The 22757-nt window shown below is 37.8% G+C and overlaps 3 protein-coding genes and 1 non-coding gene across 4 annotated transcripts in view; all 4 read right to left on the bottom strand.

The window, feature by feature from the left end:
- The window catches only part of LOC101310880, a 1534871-nt gene that overhangs the window by 139274 nt on the left and 1372840 nt on the right, over window positions 1-22757 (bottom strand). The window lies entirely within an intron of this gene.
- LOC101309224 (transcription factor MYB75-like) lies at window positions 5244-6660 on the bottom strand. Its single transcript, XM_004293541.1, has 3 exons — window positions 6528-6660; window positions 6296-6425; window positions 5244-6200 (listed from the first exon to the last, which is right to left on the bottom strand). The coding sequence occupies exons 1-3, from the start codon at window positions 6658-6660 to the stop codon at window positions 5363-5365; spliced, it is 1101 nt and encodes a 366-aa protein (XP_004293589.1). The 3' UTR covers window positions 5244-5362.
- LOC101291212 (putative PAP-specific phosphatase, mitochondrial-like) lies at window positions 11694-14444 on the bottom strand. The gene is made up of 6 exons (XM_004293565.1): window positions 14374-14444; window positions 14226-14285; window positions 13232-13614; window positions 12797-12872; window positions 12661-12711; window positions 11694-12269 (listed from the first exon to the last, which is right to left on the bottom strand). Exons 2-6 carry the CDS (start codon window positions 14247-14249, stop codon window positions 12105-12107), a joined length of 699 nt encoding a protein of 232 aa, XP_004293613.1. The 5' UTR covers window positions 14250-14285; window positions 14374-14444; the 3' UTR covers window positions 11694-12104.
- On the bottom strand, window positions 19353-19436 carry TRNAL-CAA. Its single transcript has one exon. It is a non-coding gene; the product is annotated as a tRNA-Leu (tRNA).

Below are 22757 nucleotides of genomic sequence, written 5' to 3'. Positions count from 1 at the left end.
CTACTCTCTCTCTCTCTCTCTCTCTCTCTCTCTCTCTCTCTCTCTCTCTCTCTCTCTCTCTCTCTCTCTCTCTCTCTAAAAAAAATCTACCGCAAAGGCCAACTGGTTGCACTGACGGCGTACTCCTCCATCATTAAACCAACGACGTATGTACTCTTCTTCTTCATCTTCATTGGACGTCGTAGGCAACTGATCGGATTGGTGGTAGATTATTAGAAAACAATTGGGCAACGATCTGATTCAATGACTTGGTTGTGGAACCCGATCGCCGTCGAAGTCTTCAATCCAAAAGGAATAAGGAGTGAGTGGCTGCTACTATTCGTTTTTTTTTCTTTCCAGATTTGCTCCATGTCCCGTTTCCAAATTAGAATTGGGTCTATTTGATTTGATTCAATAATTATCATGATTTTGTTGGGGAAACTTGTATTGATTTTAGGCAAATTGGTGTATTTGTTTCAAAATATTTTATTATCTTTTTTTGGGTTTTTAAGCACAATGGAAGTTATGCACATAAGGTGTTTGATGAAAGTCCTCAATGAGGTTATTGTTATACAAAACACTTTTACATGTTGATCATCTAATTGCTACTGGTTCAGTAATCATGATGTGGGAATAAATCTATTTTTGCACATTAGAATAACAATTTATAGACAAGATAATCTGATGAAGTTTATATTAATATGTGTTAATTAATATGTGTTAATTAAGCTATTGCTAATTGATTTCGCTAAATATCTGCTACTGTATTTTCTGAAAGTTAATGCTACAACACTAGCTGAGTCACTAAAAGTTTGCTACTACTCTACTGGTAATACCTTGTTACTACATTTTGGAAATAGTTGCTAGTCTTGCTACCAACTAATTGAGCCACTAAAAACATGTTGCTGCATTTTTTTTTTTTTGAAATAACTGCTATTGCATTAACTGAGTCACTAAAAGCTTGCTACTACATTTACTGGAAATAGTTTTGCTAGTGCATTTACTAGAAGTAGTTTCTACTATATCGGCTGAGCCACTAAAAACCTGCTACTACATTTATTAGAAATAGTTGCCACTACATTTATTGGAAATAGTTGCTACTGCATTTATTGAAAGTAACTGTTACTATACTAGCTGAACTATTAAAAATTTGCTATTATTGTATGTACTGAAAATCGCTGCAACTAATTAATTTGTTGAGCCACTGAAAACCTGCTATTGTGCTTACTGAAGCTGTTACTACACTAGTTAAACCACTAAAACTTTGCTACGGCATATGTTGGAAGTGTAACTTTCCAGCAAAACATGTTACCATATTAGCTGAGCCACTATAAACCTGCTACTACTTATATTGGGATGTTAACCCCTGCTATTACTTTCTAATGGAATGTTAACCCCTGCTATTATTTCTACTGGAATGTTAACCCCTACTACTACACTGGAATTAACTGCTACTACAATAAGTTATTGAAAATATGCTACTGTATTCCATTTACTGAAAAATCTCAAAATAAGAGATTTTTCTCTTCTAAAAGCATATTTAATTAGTGTAGAGTTAATTTGGTAAATTAATCCCTGACACATGGCATACAGAGAAAGAATTGTCTTTATTTGTTTAACAATAACACAAGTGGATTTATTTGTGTTTCGAATCCTTTTGGAAGATGTATATGTGATTTGTTTTTTCAAAATAACTTATGTACATTTAAACCACACATATTCGATCATTGTTTTGGTACTTTGATGTAAATCTTAATAGTTTCTTTGACTGAAATAGTTATTGTCTAAGGAACATTAATTCGATTTTGACAAGACGAATTGATGCTCCATTAATTCACCAACTCTTAGAAATTAAAGAAAGAACATGCTAAAGAAGAAAGTTTGATATCGATATATATTTCACTTATTCATGCATCTGACTATTTCAAGAAAATGAAGAGATGCATCGATTATACGTCGCTAAACAACACTGTCAATTGAACCCTTTCAAAAGTATATCGAGTGAAGATGATCCTTTGATTTCTACAGCAGTGATCCTTCTACATATAAAACTTGGCAGCAATATATATTTTAGTTTTGAGCAGTCCAATTAATACATATTGTTATATAGCTGGGCTGCATCTTTGCTCATTAAACCCTTCAATTTTCTCAGATATCGATCTACAAACATCAGTCTATTGGTTTCCATTCACACCTTAGAAAGAAATGTGTCACTACTACTCTCTTACCCTCACACATAAAATGCTTGTCTAAGCTAGCGCAACAAAAGCCTTTTCTGTCTCTAGCTTCCTCCACATATATGAGTATACGACTATATGAGCAAGCCTCCAAAACACCATTCTTTGTCAAAAAAAGCCGTCTCCCCTCGACGAAAAATGTCACTGGCCAGTTGGCAAATTCCTCATCATTTTTCCATTTTTCTTCAATTTTTCTCAATGATAGAGTTAGTGCGCACAACTACAGCAACTAGAGCAAGAAACAAAAGAGAAAGGGATGCAAGAAAGTTAAGAACCATGGAAAAGAAAACTCAGGCGCTCAAAGACACAAACCCGCTTTAAGAGTTTACTTATTCAAAACGTTTGAAGAGCTTTTTCTTTGGGCGGTCGATATAGATGTGGAGGATATAGATAGCAATACTGAAAGAACTTGTATATTGAAAGGGCCTCTGTCCTTGAGTTCTGGTCGGCTGCGAGTGCAAACCAGCCGTACCCTTTATACCACGAAATTGTCTGCATTTTTAGACTCGTCAATGAGCTCGATCCAAATGCTTTACATGATATATCTTTTGCCTATACAGAAGCAGGCACGTATACATGACATGGGAAACGAAAACGTTGGCATATACATATACAGACGAAGCGGTTATTATCATTGTGTTCCCAATTGTAAACTTGTCAATGATATTGCAAAAAATCTGATTAAGCTTGAAGCTCCATTTCCTCTATCTGATTCAAACTCATTCCACCAAAGTTGAACATAAGTTTCACATTAGGATTTTTGATTTATCGTGAACAATTGATGTATAGAAGACGTATATACGTATGTCTTCCAAACAAGTGTCAAGAATTTAAGCCTCATACATATGTATACAATCAATCTTTGACGTATGAATGACGTATGGCTTACATGCATGAAGGTTTTGACCTTGATGCTAATCGATCATCATTGAGATGGATGGCGATGGAGCTTCTAATCGGTGAGTAGAAGAAACAGAAATTATCTTGAAACGTATTGATGGCAGTTCTTAATTAGCTTTGCTAGCTAGCAAGCTTGGTCTAATTTCCAAGTTAAGTTGAATTATTCGACCATAATTGACATATAGGACGTACGTTTATAGGGCGTACGTTTCGTACATGAATGGTTAACCGATTAACCATAATAATGAAAACAATAAGTTTCTGATGATGAAGATTTGTGGTTCTGTATTGTTGAACAAGAATCAAAACCTATCAGGCTTAGGTTAACCAAACGCGCTTATCGTAGGGATCGAGATGGGAATTTCATTGAAATGAAAACTTAACTATCACAGGCTAGGTTTTCGTATATGAATGGGAATCGAATCCTTCGTCGTTCGTTTCACTGATGACCTCATTCGTTTTAGGTCCAAGACATCCAAGCTTCGAAGCTTGGATTTGAAGTCAAATTGAATGATCATGGGGGTGGCCGTGAGCTGTCCATCTACGGCTGATCCATTTAGGCATCGCATGGGGAGAATATAAATCGTATTTGTATCGTCAATTTAGACTTTAAAGTTGCATATCCAACATCGGAATGGAAAGAAAAAAACACACAATGGTCTCATCGACCTATATATTGACAAGAAGTAAATGTCATGAATTTATGCCTATATGTTTGCATCAAACTTTAAGAGCAGCATGACTTTAGTTCCCGTGTATAGCTTGAGTCGATATCGTATTATTAGAACATGCGTAAGCTTGAACGATTATCAAGTTTTATGAATATTTTTTACAAAACTACGTACAATCATAAACTCGAGAGAAATGAAATAAGAAGAAACTTACAGTAACTAGATTTATCAAGCGAACGAGCATCAAATGTGTCATCAAACATTACAACATCAAATGAGAGGTTGTAGGCATTCGATATCTGAAATGCTAGCTAATGAGTCCAAATATTAAAACCTAACTATCAAATCTTCTACTTCCACAACGCAGGAAACTTGCATCCAAAACACTGTTCAGGTCAATTAGCTAGAAGAAAAAGAACAGTATCTGCCTACTTAATTAAGCTCACTGTCATCACCCAGAAACAAAAACAGCGATCCAATCTCACTTCTAAGTTGTTAAGCTCCGACTGGATAAGAACCCTAACCTAACCGGGTCAACCGGTCACGTCCGACACAGTACTGGACCCCACCCTCCTGCATTATTGCCAACACGTGTCCAAGATGCTGACGCAATAAATATCCAAGGTCTTCCCTAATTTAGCAAATCGTAAATTAAAAAGAGACAAAACCCAAGCTCGGGCACAAGACGCACGCCATGATTTTCAATAAAAGGCAGAGAGAGAGATAAGCTAGGGTTTGCATGGTCCCCACGAAATAATAATGCCCGCCGCTCATGAGCCGACACGTGCTCCACCTATTTAGTCAAACTCCCCGCGATAAAATAATCCCCCATGCAAATCATTACTTTTTTTAGTACGTGAAAACGACCGCGTAGCTACACAGGTGGCCCGGACAGGTGTCCCCTCCCACGTCCTCCGGCGAACCCCTCCGGCACTTTCGCCGGAGCCTCCGACGCGATGTCGGGATCTATGAAGCAAAGTGCTCCTTACTCAAGCTCGATCCATCTCTCACCAATTCTTATGCTTCTAGAATTTCACTTGGATTTGTTCTTTCCTTTTATGGATTTATAAACTATATATATGTGTTTCCACTATATGAACAGAGGACAAAAAAAATAAGAATACTGCGACAGATTTATTATAATGTTGTGCTTCTTGTGAGGTACCAACTATTATTGTACGTAGTAATTTCATTTTCATATTATTGTAGTGAATAATATTGTATGAGGTTATATAAAATTAAGAGCATAAGCATTGACATGAACTCAATGAAAGTAGTACGTTCTTATCATAGACAAATTAATAATATTTTTCTTAATTTGATAATATTTTTGTTTTAAAAAGTGCTAGCAGGATATACTAATTAAGTAAAACGTAGAATAAATTAAGGGTACGTACAGTGAAGATCAATTATGGAAACTTTCGTTGATTAAAAAACAAGGAGCAAGATCTTGCATCCCAATACAGTAAGAATAAGAAAATTGCACAAAGCTAGTAATTATTTGCTAAATTTTACACGTATGAACTGCGAGAGAGCTTCATCAATTAGGATCAGTTTGATCCTGAGATTAATTAATTACACACGAATAAAATCATCAAAAATGTCTGGGATGTCGAACTTCATCATGTTGCTACAGTAGCTCTCACGTTCATCCTCTGTTCCGCTGTTAAAATATGTCGTCGAGTTTGAGTTCAACGGCGTCGGGCTCGAGGAAGGCGTCGAAAACACCGAAGGGAAGTTGAAGTTCTGGTTGTTGCTGTTGTAGGAGTACAAATTTGAAGTTTCCGGTGAAATATCACTGATAATCTGATTATCCGACGACCCGTCGTAATATGTCAAGCTTGGTAATTGAACATATTGGCTTTCAGTAAAATCGGAAGGGACCTCGCCATTACTTTGCCACTCACTTATTTGACAATTTTGGGAACTGAAATCAGTGATGGTTGATGGCTGTGCTTCATGAGGAAATGGAATGGCACTAGTGTCCAATGTGGCGCAAACTGGAGCGTTTTCTTGAAAGGGTTCTTGAAGCTGGCTAGATTGGACTAGATGTAATGGGATTTGATCATTTTGGGGACTGCAAAGCTGCTGCTGCTGCTGCTGCTGCTGGTCATTTTGAATGAAGAAGTTTGAGTTTCTTTCTCTATGAGACGATAGGAGAGAAGTAGCTAGCCTTAGTAGTTCTGGGTTGAGTCCCATTTGTTCCATACCAAGCAACCTTGAAAAGTTCACTTGATGGTGATGATGAGAAGGGTTGTATAGGATGGAAGAGAAGTCAAGCAGATCAAGCCGAGGACTGTGAGTAACCGGATCGATTCCCATTCGGAGAAGCCTCTTCCTAATGTGGGTGTTCCAGTAGTTCTTAATTTCATTGTCGGTTCTTCCTGGCAAACGGGCAGCAATAGCAGACCACCTATACATAAATTTAATTAGATTAGATACCAAAATGTTAATCATGCAAAGTGTAACATGGGAAATCAATCAAAGAGAGTCGCTAGCTAGGCTTACTTGTTGCCCAAAATGCTATGCAGTTGAACAATTGTCTCCTCCTCTTCAAAAGAAAATCTTCCTCGTTTGATATCAGGCCTCAGATAGTTGGTCCATCGGAGACGGCAACTCTTTCCACATCTTTGCAGTCCTATAAAACAAAATCGATTTGATTAATTAGCGCAAATTCAACCATGCACAATATTCATACTCAACTAATTAAGGGAAGAAAGTTGAAGTATGAAATACACACCTGCATTCTTTGGAAGCGTTCTCCAGTTGCCATAACCGTGTTTCTGAATATAATCAACGAGCTTCTGATCCTCCTCCGGCGTCCAAGGACCTTTTTTCAGGCCGTTTTTGTCACAACACGGTGATCTTCCCATTGTGAATAACACTGTTAGTGTACTGAACTACTGATATGCTGAGAAAGCTTAGCTTGATTTAAGTTTCAGAGCCTGGAAGAGAGAAATGAGAAGAGGATGTAGGGTCCGTAAGGAAAACGGAGGTGTATATATAAGCAAGCGATGAAAGTAGAAAGGAGAAGGGTCAAACGTATTCGGTGCCGTCCTCCAGATCAAAGTCGCTACGTGTCCCTTCCGCTTGAGGAAATTTTATTATCGTCATCATTAAGTATCCAAGTCCTATTAGTCCCGCTCTCTCTGTCTCTCTGTGATTATTGTAATTATTTGAACCTACCCAAAAATTCTTTAACCACGGCCATGCATACCTATTATTTCTTGGTTGTTAATTCTTAGGTTATCGTTTTCCGGCGAGGTTATGTCACCCTAGCTAGCTTGCCTTCCCGGATTCATATTAGCTGTCATCAACGTTGTGATTGTGCCACGTGCCTCCTCTGAGAGCTGACCAGTCCTTGCTGCAACTTCACTTTCACGGCGTTTCCAGCTCGATCTGTATATCACTGCAAGGCTTCTGCTACATCATAATCAAGCCATAGCTGCAAGCTTGCTAACTAGCTAGGTTTAATCAAAAATGGGGTTTCCGATGATTCAGATTCAAAATGTTGAAACTACAGATAAAATTTGGACAATTTTCATCTTTTGTTAAATTGACCAATATTACAACAGGACAATATAAAGGGCAAGATGTGGATGAGATAGCAATAATGGAGTTCGGTGTTTGCCGAAATATTGGAGCATTTATGATCCGAAAAGAAGAAGAAGAAGAAGAAGAGGGCTAGCTAGGGTCATGGCATGGCCTAACATATTTGGTCAAAAATAAATAAAATGGAAGATCTTTCACTTTCAAGTGAAGCTGTTTATTCATTTCATCACTTCCATATTTGTTTCTTATATTCGAATTGTTAATATGTAGACCATATTTTTATAGCCTCTGAATTCTGAAACATATATATATGAGCATATATGAATAACTTATATAACATAGTAATTTAAACAGGAGTTCCAGTTATCGAAATGGTCAGGCCACGCCTCGCCTCGCCTTACTCCTAAGGCGCACCTCTATTTTAAACAGAGTAATTTATAAACTCTCGATATACACTCTCAAATTGAACTTAAATGTTCATGTATAAAACAAAAGATCGAGTAATTCTTAAAGATTAATTTATAAAAACTAGGAGTGTTCCAGTTATATATGGAAGTGTAAGGTAAATATTATTTTCACTAATTATATCAGATGGAGTATATATAAACAGATTGTCCGAATTAAAACAAGCTAGTAGAGTACTCTTTGACCGGCCACAGAAGAAAAGCTAGCTGAAGTCACATGCATGTTGCATTGCATTATTAGCACAACAGAGGAAGCCAAACTTTCCAGGACTACTTAGAAACAAAGAAATAGCTCACATTTTAATTTGAATCCTGTTAAGTACTCTAGCTTGAAGTATTACATAATCATATTGATTATATAGTATATGGCACTGTTTCTGAAGGTTAGCATTTAAAAGAAAACATGCATATAATAGAGCATCGTTCATAGCGCACACTTGGTTTTTAAAGTCTGATTTTGCCCGGCCTACAACGTACAGAAAACAAAGAACAGTTTTGACTTTATGAATGATTGATCGATATTACTGAAGAAACCATGTTCGTCTTCTTCGATGATTTCTTCCACACTCACTCTCAGACACAATTAGACTCTTAATTTGCTGTCAAATCACTCAAATGGCGAAACGTCAAGAATCTCAACCTCAATATTGACTTACTTCATCGAAATTGATTGAGCAATTGTGTATGCCTAGCTGATCCTAATGGCCGGGATCCCGATCCTAATCACGTCAGACTCAGATTTACAGAGACTAATAACAGTCGTAATTAGTGAAAAGAAAATGATATCCAATCTTTCTCAGTTCGATCTCTCTTCGATCCCCTCGCACTAGTTACCTATGGCATAGACATAGGTAACTGTTTAACTTAATATATATCTGCTAATATTGAAGAACTCCAACCTGACAATTTATATTCGTAGTACGTACCTCTTGATCCCACTCCAGTTTTTCTAGCTTAACTATCATTGTTGGCAATTGGTATCTTCCTGAAGAACAACATTATAGTATTCAAATTATTTGATTCGTCCGCCTGAGAATTAAGGGTTCTCATCAGTTTGATCGGCGATTAGCAAAGGTCCATGAAATGAAATTGTTATAAACTATCTCCAACAATTACTAACCACTTCTTCTTATTATATATTCTTCTTCGCGTACATGATAATTTATAATATATAACTTTCTGTGTTCGACTAGCTCATCACAACGAAGCCGACCTTAAATCACATACATAGCTCACGTACATGGTGCATGATCTCGATCTGTTACTCCTCGAACTATAAGCAACAAAGAAAGCAATCAAGATTAGTTTAGCTACCGGAAAATAAACAATTTGCATTGCATTGCATGGATGACGATCTCCATTTTATTGCTTCCGCTAAATTCTTATAGGGTATTTAAATCAGCTTATTAGTTTAATTAACTTGATCACGTCGAATCGAGCTTGACCTATTACGTGCGTTCCCCCAAGCAAATCCCTAATCTCAGAAAGAGAGTTAATCCACCATTGAAGAGCAAGCACCTGGCTGATCCTGATGCCCTAAACTTAAACATCTGAGGATCACCAGCTCGCCACTTCAGGAAATCTGACGTCTCACAGTATCTCTGCACAATCTTATAAAGTCTCTCCTAAGCAAGAACAAAGTCTGTTTGATCTATTTTATTATCTCTTCTAGTTCACTCACATTCTTAATTAATCTACTAATTAAGTTTAATTATGGAAATGTTGAATGAGTTTCTGCTCTGAATCTGCGTTGAGGTTAACTTAAACTTTCTCTAATTGCCATCTGTTTGTAGCATTCGATCATTAAGTCGACTTAAACAAACAATTAGCCCAATCAGGTTTAGACAATCATACAAAATGTTTGATTTGCACAGGTGTCCATTACATGATGCAGTCTTGCACTCTTGCAGTGTGAACTTTCTGAAGTTTGCCCCCATAATTTATATGTGATTTATTTTCAGATTAAGGACCACAAATCCACTAATATGGTTCATTAGTAGTTAATTATTTGAAGTAAACTTCGTTTCCATGTTGAAACACTGTTCATTGGCATTGACATGAAATTGTCTCATTCACCTTTCTAGACAAAAGCTTATAAATTAGGATAAATTATGGACGGTCAAATCTTAATTTAATCATCCACTAAGATCTTCACCTTAATCTTTTAAGGAACAGCTTACAAATTTTCACCCAATTCCATTCATTTGCTTGCATGCCCTTCTTACCCCCTTGGTTCTAGAATATATATCATTGTTTTAAAAACTTTGATGAAACCCTCAAGCTAGATTCACATTATTATGTTCATATACAAGTATATATACGTACATATATATAGTGATCGATATAGTGTGTGTTTTTATTCGTTTATTTCTTTTTTCTTGTATTCGTATTAGATTCGATACCTCACCGCTCTCGGTGTTAGATACGTACATGCTAGGATTATAGACTCAAAAAAAAAAAACGTACGGGTTAGAAACCAAAATACGTACGGCCAATTATTTGCGATCTCATGTACAGAAGTATGAGGGTGAAGAGTATTTACTGTATTTTATGATTAACGTATAATGACCGTAATCGTAGCCTAATTGTCTCCATGCTTGGTATCAAGGAGACATGTACCCAACTAACCAAGAAATCAAAGATTGCTTATTATAGGGATTACTACTAATGAATCATCATTTACCAATACTATATACCAAAGCTCACATCTCATACTAAAAACGGTAATTAGTTGCTTCCTACATACATGTATCCGAAACTAGCTAGCTAGAGTAACATACGTGGTCTTGTTGACTGTCCTAAAATACACAAAATTCAGGTAGATAATCTAAAAATTGTTGCACAACAAACCTTCAATAATGCTCATGTATTTTCTGCAATATTTGTTAATACTAATTTGATCGCCAAAGATAATGGCATATGGGAGCCGAGTAAGCACAAGTCTCGTTTTTCTCGTATCGTATAGATAGAGTTCCACATAAATTAGAGTATACTGAGATACGGGATCCAAGCCTTCGCTATCACACTATTATAGAATTAGAACCAGCGATGTCATTACAGAAGCAGCATCATATATTCATATATACAATATTTTCTGGGTTTGGTTTTCTTTATTTGCATGGTCCAATTTCTTTATCGGGACGTAGACCATAAGATTTCAAATTGTTAAAATACATAGTGATTTTGAAGGTGTTTTCTGTACGAAGGGGTCCTGATTTTGTTTGGGACGAAAGCAATCTGGGGACACGTATGGGGTTTCCATGGATGTCTCTGGAAATGGGTGTGATAGGATGAAACACCATTCACGAGAGCAAGAACGTGTCATGAGCACAGTGGTTTGAACTCCCATGCTCAAAAAATGGCCATATGTTTTTTCTTGGGTTGGCTTATATGATCCCGACCAATGCCGTCTCGACACGTCGGATAGAGTGTTGGGGGCTTGAGTTCAGGGACACTGACAAGTTCTAAATTGATGGATGGCCTGTTTTCCTCACTAAACTCCTCCCTCTCTTGATTCAGTGGTTTTACAGTGAATGCCTCTAAAATGGATAGTAGAAACATCAATTATCAATCATGGAGCGGAATATAAGTTTCTCGATAAGCATTCAGATATCGAACAAAGACGATCGATTCACTAAATAGGAGTAAACTTTTTGATTTCGGAGTTGAGTTCGCCAAAAGTCTCCTCGAAAATGGGAGGTCTATTCAGATTTTTGACTAAAAATAATTAAGAACTGTTGAAGGCAAATACACTGCTGTTGATGCGGAATGTACTGTGAAAACCAACATTGATAAACAGATGTGACTGGACTAGTAGATAAAAAAAAAACTGGATACAAAGTCTAAACTGATATTGGATTGAAAGTCAAAATTGTTGATGATATATAGAACCACAATGATGAAGAACTTCAAGTGTGTGTTTCTACTGGGTGAGATAATGCACCAGCTGCCCCAATCCCCATAGACCAAGCATCAGAAAGGACTGTTTCTACAAAACTCGACCAGTGTTGTACTAGATGAAATCAAATTCACTACTAATAGAAAGTTTGATTGATACAATGAAATGTAAAGGATTTGGTTTCCCTTCTAGTGAGATCTGGTAGTTGGAGAAGAACATGTATGATGTGAAGATGAATCACTGTGATACGTATGAAATCCAACGAATTCATAATGTGATGATCGCTGAAGTAAATGTTATTGGAATTCATAATTTGATGATAGCTGAAGTAAATGTTATTTACCTCCTATCCAAGATTATTAAAATCATGTGTCGAAAAAATGAATGAAGAATCATACACGTATTATATACGGCTAGCTGAAACTGTTGATGAAGTGGAAGATATCAGTTCCAGAAGCTGGTTATGTATCTTGCCATTACTCACAAGGAAACCACCTTGAGGGTATATAATCCTCCGTCCGACTTCATCTGCTGCAAGATCAACTTGATTTCCTTCCCAGTCAGTTGCCTGATTAAACAGTATAATCTCTTTTAGATGGAGAAAATTTCACTGGATATAAGTACACCAATTCATGTGTTTTGAGAGTCATCCCAAATTTTATAAATGCTTATGCAATCCTTGTATAAATGTAAACAGAAGCCAACATATGATAAATTCATAACTTACAGTCTGCATATTCATATCCATTTAAAAGTAGGCATGTTTTATTATCGAAAGCATTCAATTTTCATTTTTGGGTCTAAACTCTCACCAGTTTACCTCATTTCAATTTTTAATACTCTTACATGATAGCTTACCATCAATTCTATATTTTAGATCAAGTATTATTACTCAATGCTCTAAAATGAATACATTACTCAATAGTCAATACTACAGAAAGAGCCACAGAAAAACATACCGTTCCTCCTGCTTCAAGTACGCATATAATACCAACAGCGTGATCCCAAGCCTACATTGTGTTAAGTTGAAGTGAGTCATACTACGTAATTCCTAAATTTCTATAATTCACTGACAACTGGAGGAGAAATCAATACCTTTACAACTTTATCTTTCTGTCGCTGAATGAAAACAGAACCCCTACCTGAAGCCACCAATAAATACTTGCATAAACTGCATAGAGGGTGATTTTCATATTGTTAGAGTTAGCATTAAACAAGGGACAAGTAATTTGTAATGGATCTTGGAATTTCAGAAACAGGGACCCTTAACTTAATTCTAATATGTCAGCTACATGTACAATGGAAAATCAACACTAAAAACAAATATTTGGAATGTAAACTTAAGTTTGAAAGCCATCTTGACTTCAATAATATGCAATCAGTGGCCACTGAGCCATTTTGAAACACAGATGTATGGTGACAGAGTAGATTATTTCTACTTACATAACAATGCTTGATTATCATTAAAATTATCAAAAGTATCTTAGCAATCCTGTGTTTGAAGAAGCAATCAAGAGGAAAAGAACAAACCTTCCACAACAAGGTTTCAAAACGAGTACTTGACTTTGACCAACACTCTCAGCATTAGTTGTTGAGGTAAATAAAGCTGCCGGTGGCAATGCCTCCCATGCTTCACTCTCTGTGATACAAAAGCGAGCCTGAGGCACTATAGAACAGTCATCAACAAAGCTACGAGTCCATGAGTAAGGAGTCCTGGGTGTGCCATTTATCACAGATGATAAACTTCTTGTCCATGTGCCACAACCAATATGTGAGACCATAAGAAGCCCTGTTCCAAATGGAATGCTCTTCTCTTCCTGGACTCCAGAGATACATTTGTTTGATTCCTGCCAGTGCGGACAGCCCATGACACCTAATACAATCTCCCCATCAACTACAAGAGCCAAACCTACCTGTAAATTTTGGTCTTTCCTTAAAAATTATGTTCATTGCAAGAAGTAGAAAACCGTCTGATTATGAGTATTGCAGTAAAAAGGCTAGGAATTTCCTTTAAAGAGTATAGCTTGAAACATTTCTATAGCTACACATACTCTTATTACTACATTGCATTTGAAACTGCTGAGCTTACCTCTGATTCCCCTATACTAAATACAAGATGAAAGATATAATACCACTGGAACTCCTCTTCCGATCACTAACTATTACACTTAGTCATCTTTCATTCTTTCGAAATAAAAGCAGATTAGTTGTTAAAATGTCTCAGATTCCTACTTTGAGTTTAGATTCATCACTTGAACATAAATCTTTGAGTTTAGATTCATCACTTGAACATAAATCACTCCATTTTCATATCTTTTCCTACATCCTAATTGATCTAATTCATATACTCAGTAACACCAAAAAGTTGCAAACACAAACTTTTGAAGAGTATAATCTCAGTGTCAACTTGTCACCTAATTTGTACGATTTTCGCTCCATTAATCCATTCAAATCACTCTCATATTAGACAATGTATTCACAGGCGAAAACAGAAAGCGATATTTTAACAGTTAGTAACACATACCACATACAAGGCCTTATTTCCCATCACAAATCCTCTTGTGCCATCAATTGGATCCAGTAACTGCATATTGTGTTTCACATTTCAGTAAAAAAAAACCTATCATCACAAGTTCACAACCAAAACTACAAAAGAAAGCATGATTTATTACCACAGGCTAAGTTAAATCTTTGTAATTTTTACTTCAAGTCCTCAAGCATGTATTTTTTTTTGTTGTTACCCAATACGTCGCCGGTTGAGCTCCGAAGGTAAAAGCCTCCGGTCCGCCTCTATCAATCGCCTCCAACACATCCTCCGCCGTCAACGGCTCTTCTCCGGCGCCGGCCTTTTCCACCACCGCATTCACCACCGGCTCCACCAGATTCAACGCCCGCACCGACGCCGAGTCCTCCTCCGCCACCAACGGAATCGACGGGAATCGTCTCCCGAGCTCTGTTTGTTTTCCACCGATTCAAAACCAGACCGGTTAAAAATCGTAAATAGATTCAAAACCAAGGACTAATCAGCAAAAAAAAAATTACCTAAACTGATGAGCGCCTGGACGCTGAAATCGGCGACGGTGACCGGAGTCTGGTCGTTCTTCTCCCGAATCCCGGTGGCGCTGGACTGTAGCGCCGTTTGGACCTCGACGCAGATCTTGGAAGCGGCTTCGACGACGTCAATGGCGGCCTCGAGCTCTCGGTAGTGCTTGGCGGTCTCGGCGGCGAAGGGGAGAGAGGCGGAGAGGCATTTGAAATGGGAGAGGCGGCGGGGGAGAGAGGCGGAGGAGGAGGTGAAGGTGAGGATTCGGGTGCGGAGAGGCGTAGGGGAAGAGGAGGTGGGGAGGGTGAATCGGACGGTCGAAAATTGGCGGGAGGAGTTTGCGAGAATCATGGCGGGTATAACAGGCAGGTGTGTGTGTGTGTCAGAGCAAGTCTGACAGTGGGAACAGTTGAGGTGGTGAGTGATTGGTGGGGGAGACTGCGTTGTGGGCGATAGCGGGGCCTATTGGGCCAAGATCTTTTGTTTTGAAAGCCCAATTTCGGATGCATAGTTTGTTTCTAAGGAACCCAAGCCCAAATTACTAGCGAATCAGAATCACAATAAATTACGTTATTGTAACACTAAATAAATGAATGTAAATATTACATTTTTTTCCTATGTAAGTAATTACAAAGTTTTATTTCTAATTCCATATAATATATCTTGCCAAATTATAATTCAATATAAGATATGAAACGACAGAAATGAATCATGATTCTATATATTACCGAGTAACGTAACGATAGAAATGAATTAATTATATTTTGCTTTTAAAACTGGATATGAAACTAATGTCATTTCCACATATGGCAAAAGAATTACACTATAAATTACGACTCGAGGATAACTTCCACTTCATCAGACAAGTGACAACAACGCAATCTTGCAAGCTCAACTCTAGCCAAGACCTTTAAAAAGAGAAGAGAACTCAACAATGGAGGGTAGCACTAAAACTCAATTGAGATGTGTGAGTTTGCTAGGCATACTTGTGCTTTCATTCGCAACAACTCATCAACCGTTTGTTGTCATGCCGAATTCAAAAACCACATTCTGTGCTGAAAAGTGTGGCATCCGCTGCGTTCCTAGCTTAGAAGATCCCCCATCTTATATACCATGCTTCGGCCTTTGTATGATTGCTTGTAGGTGGATTCCAACTACTCTAGACGACATCCCCACATATGGTTGTACTCGTAGTTGTGTGAGCTCTGCGAGCAAAGTTATGACCCCATTTACCAACATTCCCTCCAATTCTGGTACCAATACTTCCACTGGAATTCTCTCTTTCTAATTTGTATTTTACTGTGTTTCAAGTTATTTACGATATGATTGTTTGTCATGCAGATCTTACAAGTTATGCACAAGGCTATGTGGATTCTTGTTCCTACAGCTGCTCCAAGAATAATAAACTTTTTTAGAAAATCCATAAACTGCGTAAGATGCCAGCCAAATTTAGTGGAACATCCTGGTGTTACGAAATAGCGAAAATACTGAATAATAATTGTATGTGATATGTCATGTGTAGCATGCATATGACCATATGTACTTATCTCGATCGATAAAATAATAACACTCCGAATTTCCTTTATTGTTCATTTTCCTACATATATTTTCTTACCTAGGCATTACTTTGTTCAAGTAAGTGAAGTTGTCCACAAGTTGTTTACTCACGTATCGCCCGGTCCATGGAAACTCTCAGTTAACTATCTAATTAATGGCCATTTGGCATAACACTAGAGAGGGTAATTAATTTCGCTCGTTCTGTTTGAAGAAAAAATTTGGTAACGGTTTCACCTGTTATGGCTTATTAATGGTGATGTGCATCAATTCTAGATTGCGAAACAACATTGTCAATTGAAAACAAATATCGATGTATTATGTGGTTACCATTATGTGCACTTTTTCTCAATGATAGAATTAGTGCATTGTCATCTCAACTACAGCATGAAACAAAAAGGAAAGGGTGCAGGAAAACTCAGGCGCTCAAAGTCACTCTTTCAACATTTCTTTAGTTACAAAACCACGTAATATCGATCACATAATGAAATCAGATACTTGAACATAATATCACTATTTGCTTGATTGCGCCAGTGAGCATGGCGGTTATCATCTGATTGAGCTGATCATATATTTGCATACCGATCCATTTCGGTTAGGGTCGGTGAGGCACAACCCTCATTCTTGGTGGTCACTGGTCACCCATGGGTACTTCTCTCCACCAGGTTGAGCTGACAGAGTGACAGGAAAACGCGAGGGTGTAGCTCCCATCGAGAAGTGGGTTAGCCTCAAACTTACAACAATCCATGCGATATTTTTGCCCATGACGGAGTAGCGGCCAATCCCATGTAAAAGTTTATTGTTACAAGTTGAACGTCACATTTCTCACCTACTATACACTATACTGAGCTCTACCACCATGTTTGTCAAAATCTTTTGTATCTAACGGCGGTACAAATAATACATAATACGATCTTAACCATTAACTTTCAATTATTTCAATTTTTTAGTTTAGATACACACTCAATACTGTACTTATTTAGTTTACATATTTGTTAGATAAAATCATAATTGTATATACAAATTATTCATATATTAAGATCTACTTGTATGTCTAATAAAATCATTAATCTTAATCATACACAGTGTATGCTGTAGTGTCGTGTTTACAGGCCGAGCACAAAAGACTCTCAGTAATCATTCGGAATTTCGGATAACTCTCTTTTTTTTCTTTTTCTTTTTTGAAATAAATCATTCGGATAACTTAGACAAACTCATAAAGTCACAGAGAAAATATCCTAGCATTCTTGTCCTTATCAAAATAAGCCAGGTGTCACACTCCAATTCATCAAGACCCCATATATCTTGCGAAGTCCGCTATAATCAAGCCAATCCATCTCCATCACAAAACTTCACAAGCCCCCTGTTTCCCACAGATTCTCTACAAACCTGGGGATCCTACTTCACCATATATAGAATCTTCAACACAGAAACCAACTTTATCCTTCGAAGTTTGAGTTTAGTACGTGTTTTGGTTGTAAACAATTCTGGGCATGAGCTTGAGGTGCGCGAGCAGAGTGTTGTACCAGGCAGGGATGAGGGTGATGAAAGACCAGGCCCCCAAGCTAAGTGGCGAGTCGTCGGCCGTCAAGTCTCTCAGGGATTCTTCTTCTTCTTCTTCTTCGTCTAAGAAGTTACAGACCAGGCGGTTCTCTGTGACCATAATTGATTCAAAGGGAGGTGCTTTTGAGGCTGAGGCTGAGAAGAGCGAGAAGGTTAAGAAAGCAGAGGAGTCTCTGAGGACTGTCATGTACTTGAGCTGTTGGGGTCCGAACTGAGATTATATATACACAGTTCGTTTTCTAGCTATCTTTTTTGTGCTACTGTAGTACTGTTGATTGTATATTGCTCTTGTATATAGTATGTATATGTACATGAACCTTGTAATTCAATCCAGAGATTATGTTCATCGATCTCAGGTGCCATGGATTTAGATTTTCAAGAAATGAAACATCACAAGGCATCGCATAACAAAATGAGTGAGTCTCGTTCATAAAAATTATAGGATTGTACAATCAGGTTGACATAAAAAAAATAGATAAACAAAAGGTTCGGTTGCTCGACACATTTGTACATCAAGTCGTGAGTCATCTGATAGTTTAGCAATTCAAAATTTAAGACGATCTCAGAGCAACTTCAATGAAGTTGTCAAAATGCTATTGTCAAATTTGAATTTGACTAGTGATGTGGCTGTGTCAAAATTGGCAAAAATCAACTCTAACCAAAGTGTCTAATTTAAATCATATTCTATTTATTTCTAACATAAATTTTTTTTTTCTCTTATTTATCTCTTGTGCTGTACAACCTACACCCACAGCCACCCACTTTTTACCTCTCCATCTTTGCCTTCCTCCTCCTCCTTTCCTCTGTTTCTTCTCCTCCTCTCCCTCTCGTTTTTTCTTTCTTCTCCAACTCTTCTCTTTCTAATCAAAGAGACTTTGAACACAGATCAAATCTTTTATAACTTAGTTTGTTCAAGCCACCTTTTTTTCCTTACTCGTTTTTCTTCTTCTTAATTCTTACCTAAAGCCTACAGAAACAAGCCTACAGAAACCCACCCACTCTAGAAAAATCCCCACACAATCGAAGCCCCAATTTCAAGATTCAGTTCTTCTAAATCCCTTCTAATTTTATTTACAGACCCAATGAGAAGCTGTATTCTGAAATTTGGATCTTTTTGAAGGTGGTGGTGAGAAATTGTGTTCTGAAATTTGGATCTTTTTGATGAAGAGAGCTTCTCAGCAGAGAAGGAAGAGAGAAGGAATATGAACAATAGAATAAGATTTGACATGCTTGGTTCATACGGTCAAATTTGACAATGTTGTGCTCAAGGTCAAATCCAGGTCGGAATTGACACAGCCACGTCGTATTTGGCATCTTCAATAGAGGAACCAAAAGTTGTCAAAACTAGCTGTTGAGCCTCCACCCTGTCATTTGACAGGTTCGTTGGAGATACTCTCACGGCTTAATGTATGTCATATACATATGTATAGAAAAGTCCGATAAACAAATCTATTCAAGAAAAAAAATATAAGGAAAAAAATTGGAAAAAGCTGTCAGAAGTGGGATTTGAACCCACGCCCTCGTTAGAGGACCAGAACTTGAGTCTGGCGCGTTAGACCACTCCGCCATCCTGACTTGTTGTTAAGAGATCATGCGTAAAGATATATATCATAATAAACTTGTAGCCTAAGCCCAATATACATAGCCCATTGAGCAGTATGATCCAATCCAATATCCACAACCCTATCATTTCCACCACAAACAAGAACTTTGAAACAAAACCGATAAGCTTCTTTTTTTTTTTTTTTGTAGAGCATTAACGATGGTATCTTGAAAAACTTTCTAGGTCCAGAGACTAATCCGCGCCGAGAGATCTTGTCAGAACGTTTCCTCTCCTCTGGCCACCAAGAATAAATTGGGATTTAACTCCAATTAGTGTCGGCTGAGATTCGAACATGGGTATGGGGGTTCCACACTTAGGCTACTCGACCACCTATGGTGGTTCAAAACCGATAAGCTTCATTACCCTTGAAAACTTCCCATTTTGCAGTACCATTGAAAACTTTGTACCCCAACAGAAGAAAGCTTAGCTTTAGAGGATGTAGTGGTGATGGACAACAAGGAGAAGGCAGCAGCAGCGAGAGGAAGCCATTCTTGGCTTTAGAGGAAGCTGGTCTAGTAGAAATCTCAAGCCTCGACACCCATGAGAGGTTTCTATGTCGCCTAACGGTACTACTAACTACCTAGTTCCACTAACGGTACTACTACGGTACTGTTCTTCTTATTGATCTTTTAATCTTCTGTATACAAAATCTGTGATTATTAAATCGTAGCTCCCTAAGTACAAGAATAGATACACTACTGCTTTCGGTAGTGATAGACTAGCTTCCAAGAATCATTGGTATTCTAGCCGATTGCTAAACTAATATCAATGAGAACCAGTCTATCACTATAAGAAAGTTAATGTAGCGACACATATATAACATACAAGTGCAAAACAATAGATTTTCGCGAGCTAAATTGGTTGTTTTGTGTATGCAACTATGCATAGATATCGTCATTGAATCTGCTAAGGGTGATATCGGAGCAAGAATGATGCACAATTGAGGAGCTCAAAAGAGAGCAGAATTTAGGCTCTGCTGTTCTTCAATGGGATGGCTGCCAGCCCTTTTAACTGATTGAAGGATTAGTAGTTCTTGTGGTAAAGCCGATATTGTGAACGGCATCACTTTTGAAATGCTCAGCTATATTAGCTTAATTTTGTGGTCTATGCTATGCTTGTGTGAAAATTCAAACTTGTATATCATTGAATCATAATTCCCATTAGAAGGATTAACCATTAGTTTAACCAACCAAAACATTCTTCGATTTGAAATTTGAATAGTCAGTGCTGCCCTGATGACCAAAGGCCTCTCCCACGCGTATTTGACTTGTATGTATTGAAGAGAAATTCTTTTGTGGGGCAAATGCACCACATCATCTATCATCTATACAACCACCTAATGAGAGGCCAACACCTGTTATTGTTATTTTTTTTTTCTGAGTTCAACGTAACTTGAAAGAACTTGAAAGAAAGGGGTTTGGCGGCTATACCGGAGGGTATAGGATGCCTTTCACTAAGGAGAGGGAGGTGCAGCAAGGGGAGGTCCAGCAGGAGGTGGTTTTGCTTATGTTTTCCGGTAGACATGCTATGCCTTCCAGCACAGCAGAATTTACCGAAAGAAAGAAGAAAACAGAAATCGGAAGTATTTCTCTGATCAAACAAAACCTAGGCCTCAAAAACTCGTCCTCCACCTCAATCCACCCTCAAGCTCCACCACCCAATCTATGCTAACCCACCGTATCCCACACCCTCAAGCTCACCGTAACTAGGCCCGGGTCGGGAAATGGTCGAGGGGAGGGAAGGTGGGGTTGAGAGACTTTTGCAGATTGGGTTGGGGTCGGGTAGAGGAGGAGTGGGGTGAAGGGGTGGTGGTTGAAGGAGAAGAGGGAGAGAAACTGGTGGTGTCTGATCGGAGATAGGAAGATTTATCTGATCAGAAGCTATGTCGACAATGGCGGAAGGAGGAAGGAGATGTCCACGTGGAAGCACAATGGTACGTTTCGGCTGCGGAATGACCAGTCGCAGAGCCACATGGTGTGGTTGTCGCACATAAGATTTTATCTATATTGAAACTTCTGCCTATTCAAAATCTGGTTGCCAGATAAATTATGCATCATGCATTTATGTTGTATATATGGAAAGATGTGGACATCTAATCGTCTACCATTCATACCTACAAAAATCATTTGCCTATAAATTATTTTGTTCAATCTTTAAATGTAGAAGGACAGAATAATGCATAATAAATCTAGACAAATGAATGTGTAGCTCTACAATTTTTTAATTTACGAACGCTTACTCGTTTGAACGCTCTTTATTCTGTGTTCAATCTTGTGCCCATACCATGTTATATATTCAGTAACCGAGTTGGAACTTTGTATCACACTATATCATATGTTACTTGAACAAGTCATGCCTTCTGTGACACCTTCAAAGTCCAAATAATAATACACCAAACACAAAGTCTAAGCTTGGTATGGTAAATCCCACTGACCAATCACATAATCAGTTACCAACCCCCATTTAAATTTGAAAATTTTCAAACCAAACAAATAAACCAGTAATTTACCACTAAACTAATCTGACTTCTAGTTCAAGTGACTTTGTACGTAATATGCGTCATTGATTCATGACAGTGCAAGTGACTCGGAATCTAATCACGATAGATAGTGCAAAGCGGCTCGGTCATCCTCTCATTAAAAACTGCAATCGATTAGTCCACCAGGTCTGTCCATATTAAATAAGCTTTGGTGCTTTGAATCACTTCGGTTAAATTTTTTTTACAATACCTGCGACAGTTCCCGGGACCAAAACCTAAAGTCAACTTAGCCACACCCCCACGTCAACGCCACCGCTACAAAAAGCCAATGCCCTACCACTTTTCCATGTGCAGTACGGCGTTGTTTCGTCATTTTTGTCCAAACAGTCGTGCAAAAAGTGAAAGGATTTGATTCCACAAAGGCCAGAGCATAAAGTGTGTCCTTCCTCTCGGACCGTGAACTCCACCAAGAGAATGACATCCCACTATCATAAACAGTAATAAAACACATAAAAATCACATTTTAAAAAATTTAGACAAATAAAGACATAAAAGCATGCCCAAAATTAATAGCACCACATGTTGATGCAATTTTCATTGTTAACTGGCCAAAATATACAAATTTACAAACATAATTAGACACTTTAGATAAATAAGGACATAAGAGCATGCCCAAAGTTAATACCACCACATGTTGATGTAATTTTCATCGTAAAATAACCAAAATATACAAATTTACAAACATAATTAGACACTTTGTCATCATTCTCTCTCCCTTAACACACACACACACACACACACTCTCTCTCTCTCT

Source organism: Fragaria vesca, linkage group LG3 (assembly GCF_000184155.1).
Source record: "Fragaria vesca subsp. vesca linkage group LG3, FraVesHawaii_1.0, whole genome shotgun sequence".
Lineage (NCBI taxonomy): Eukaryota > Viridiplantae > Streptophyta > Magnoliopsida > Rosales > Rosaceae > Fragaria > Fragaria vesca.
This window is presented reverse-complemented; position numbering and strand designations above follow the sequence as displayed.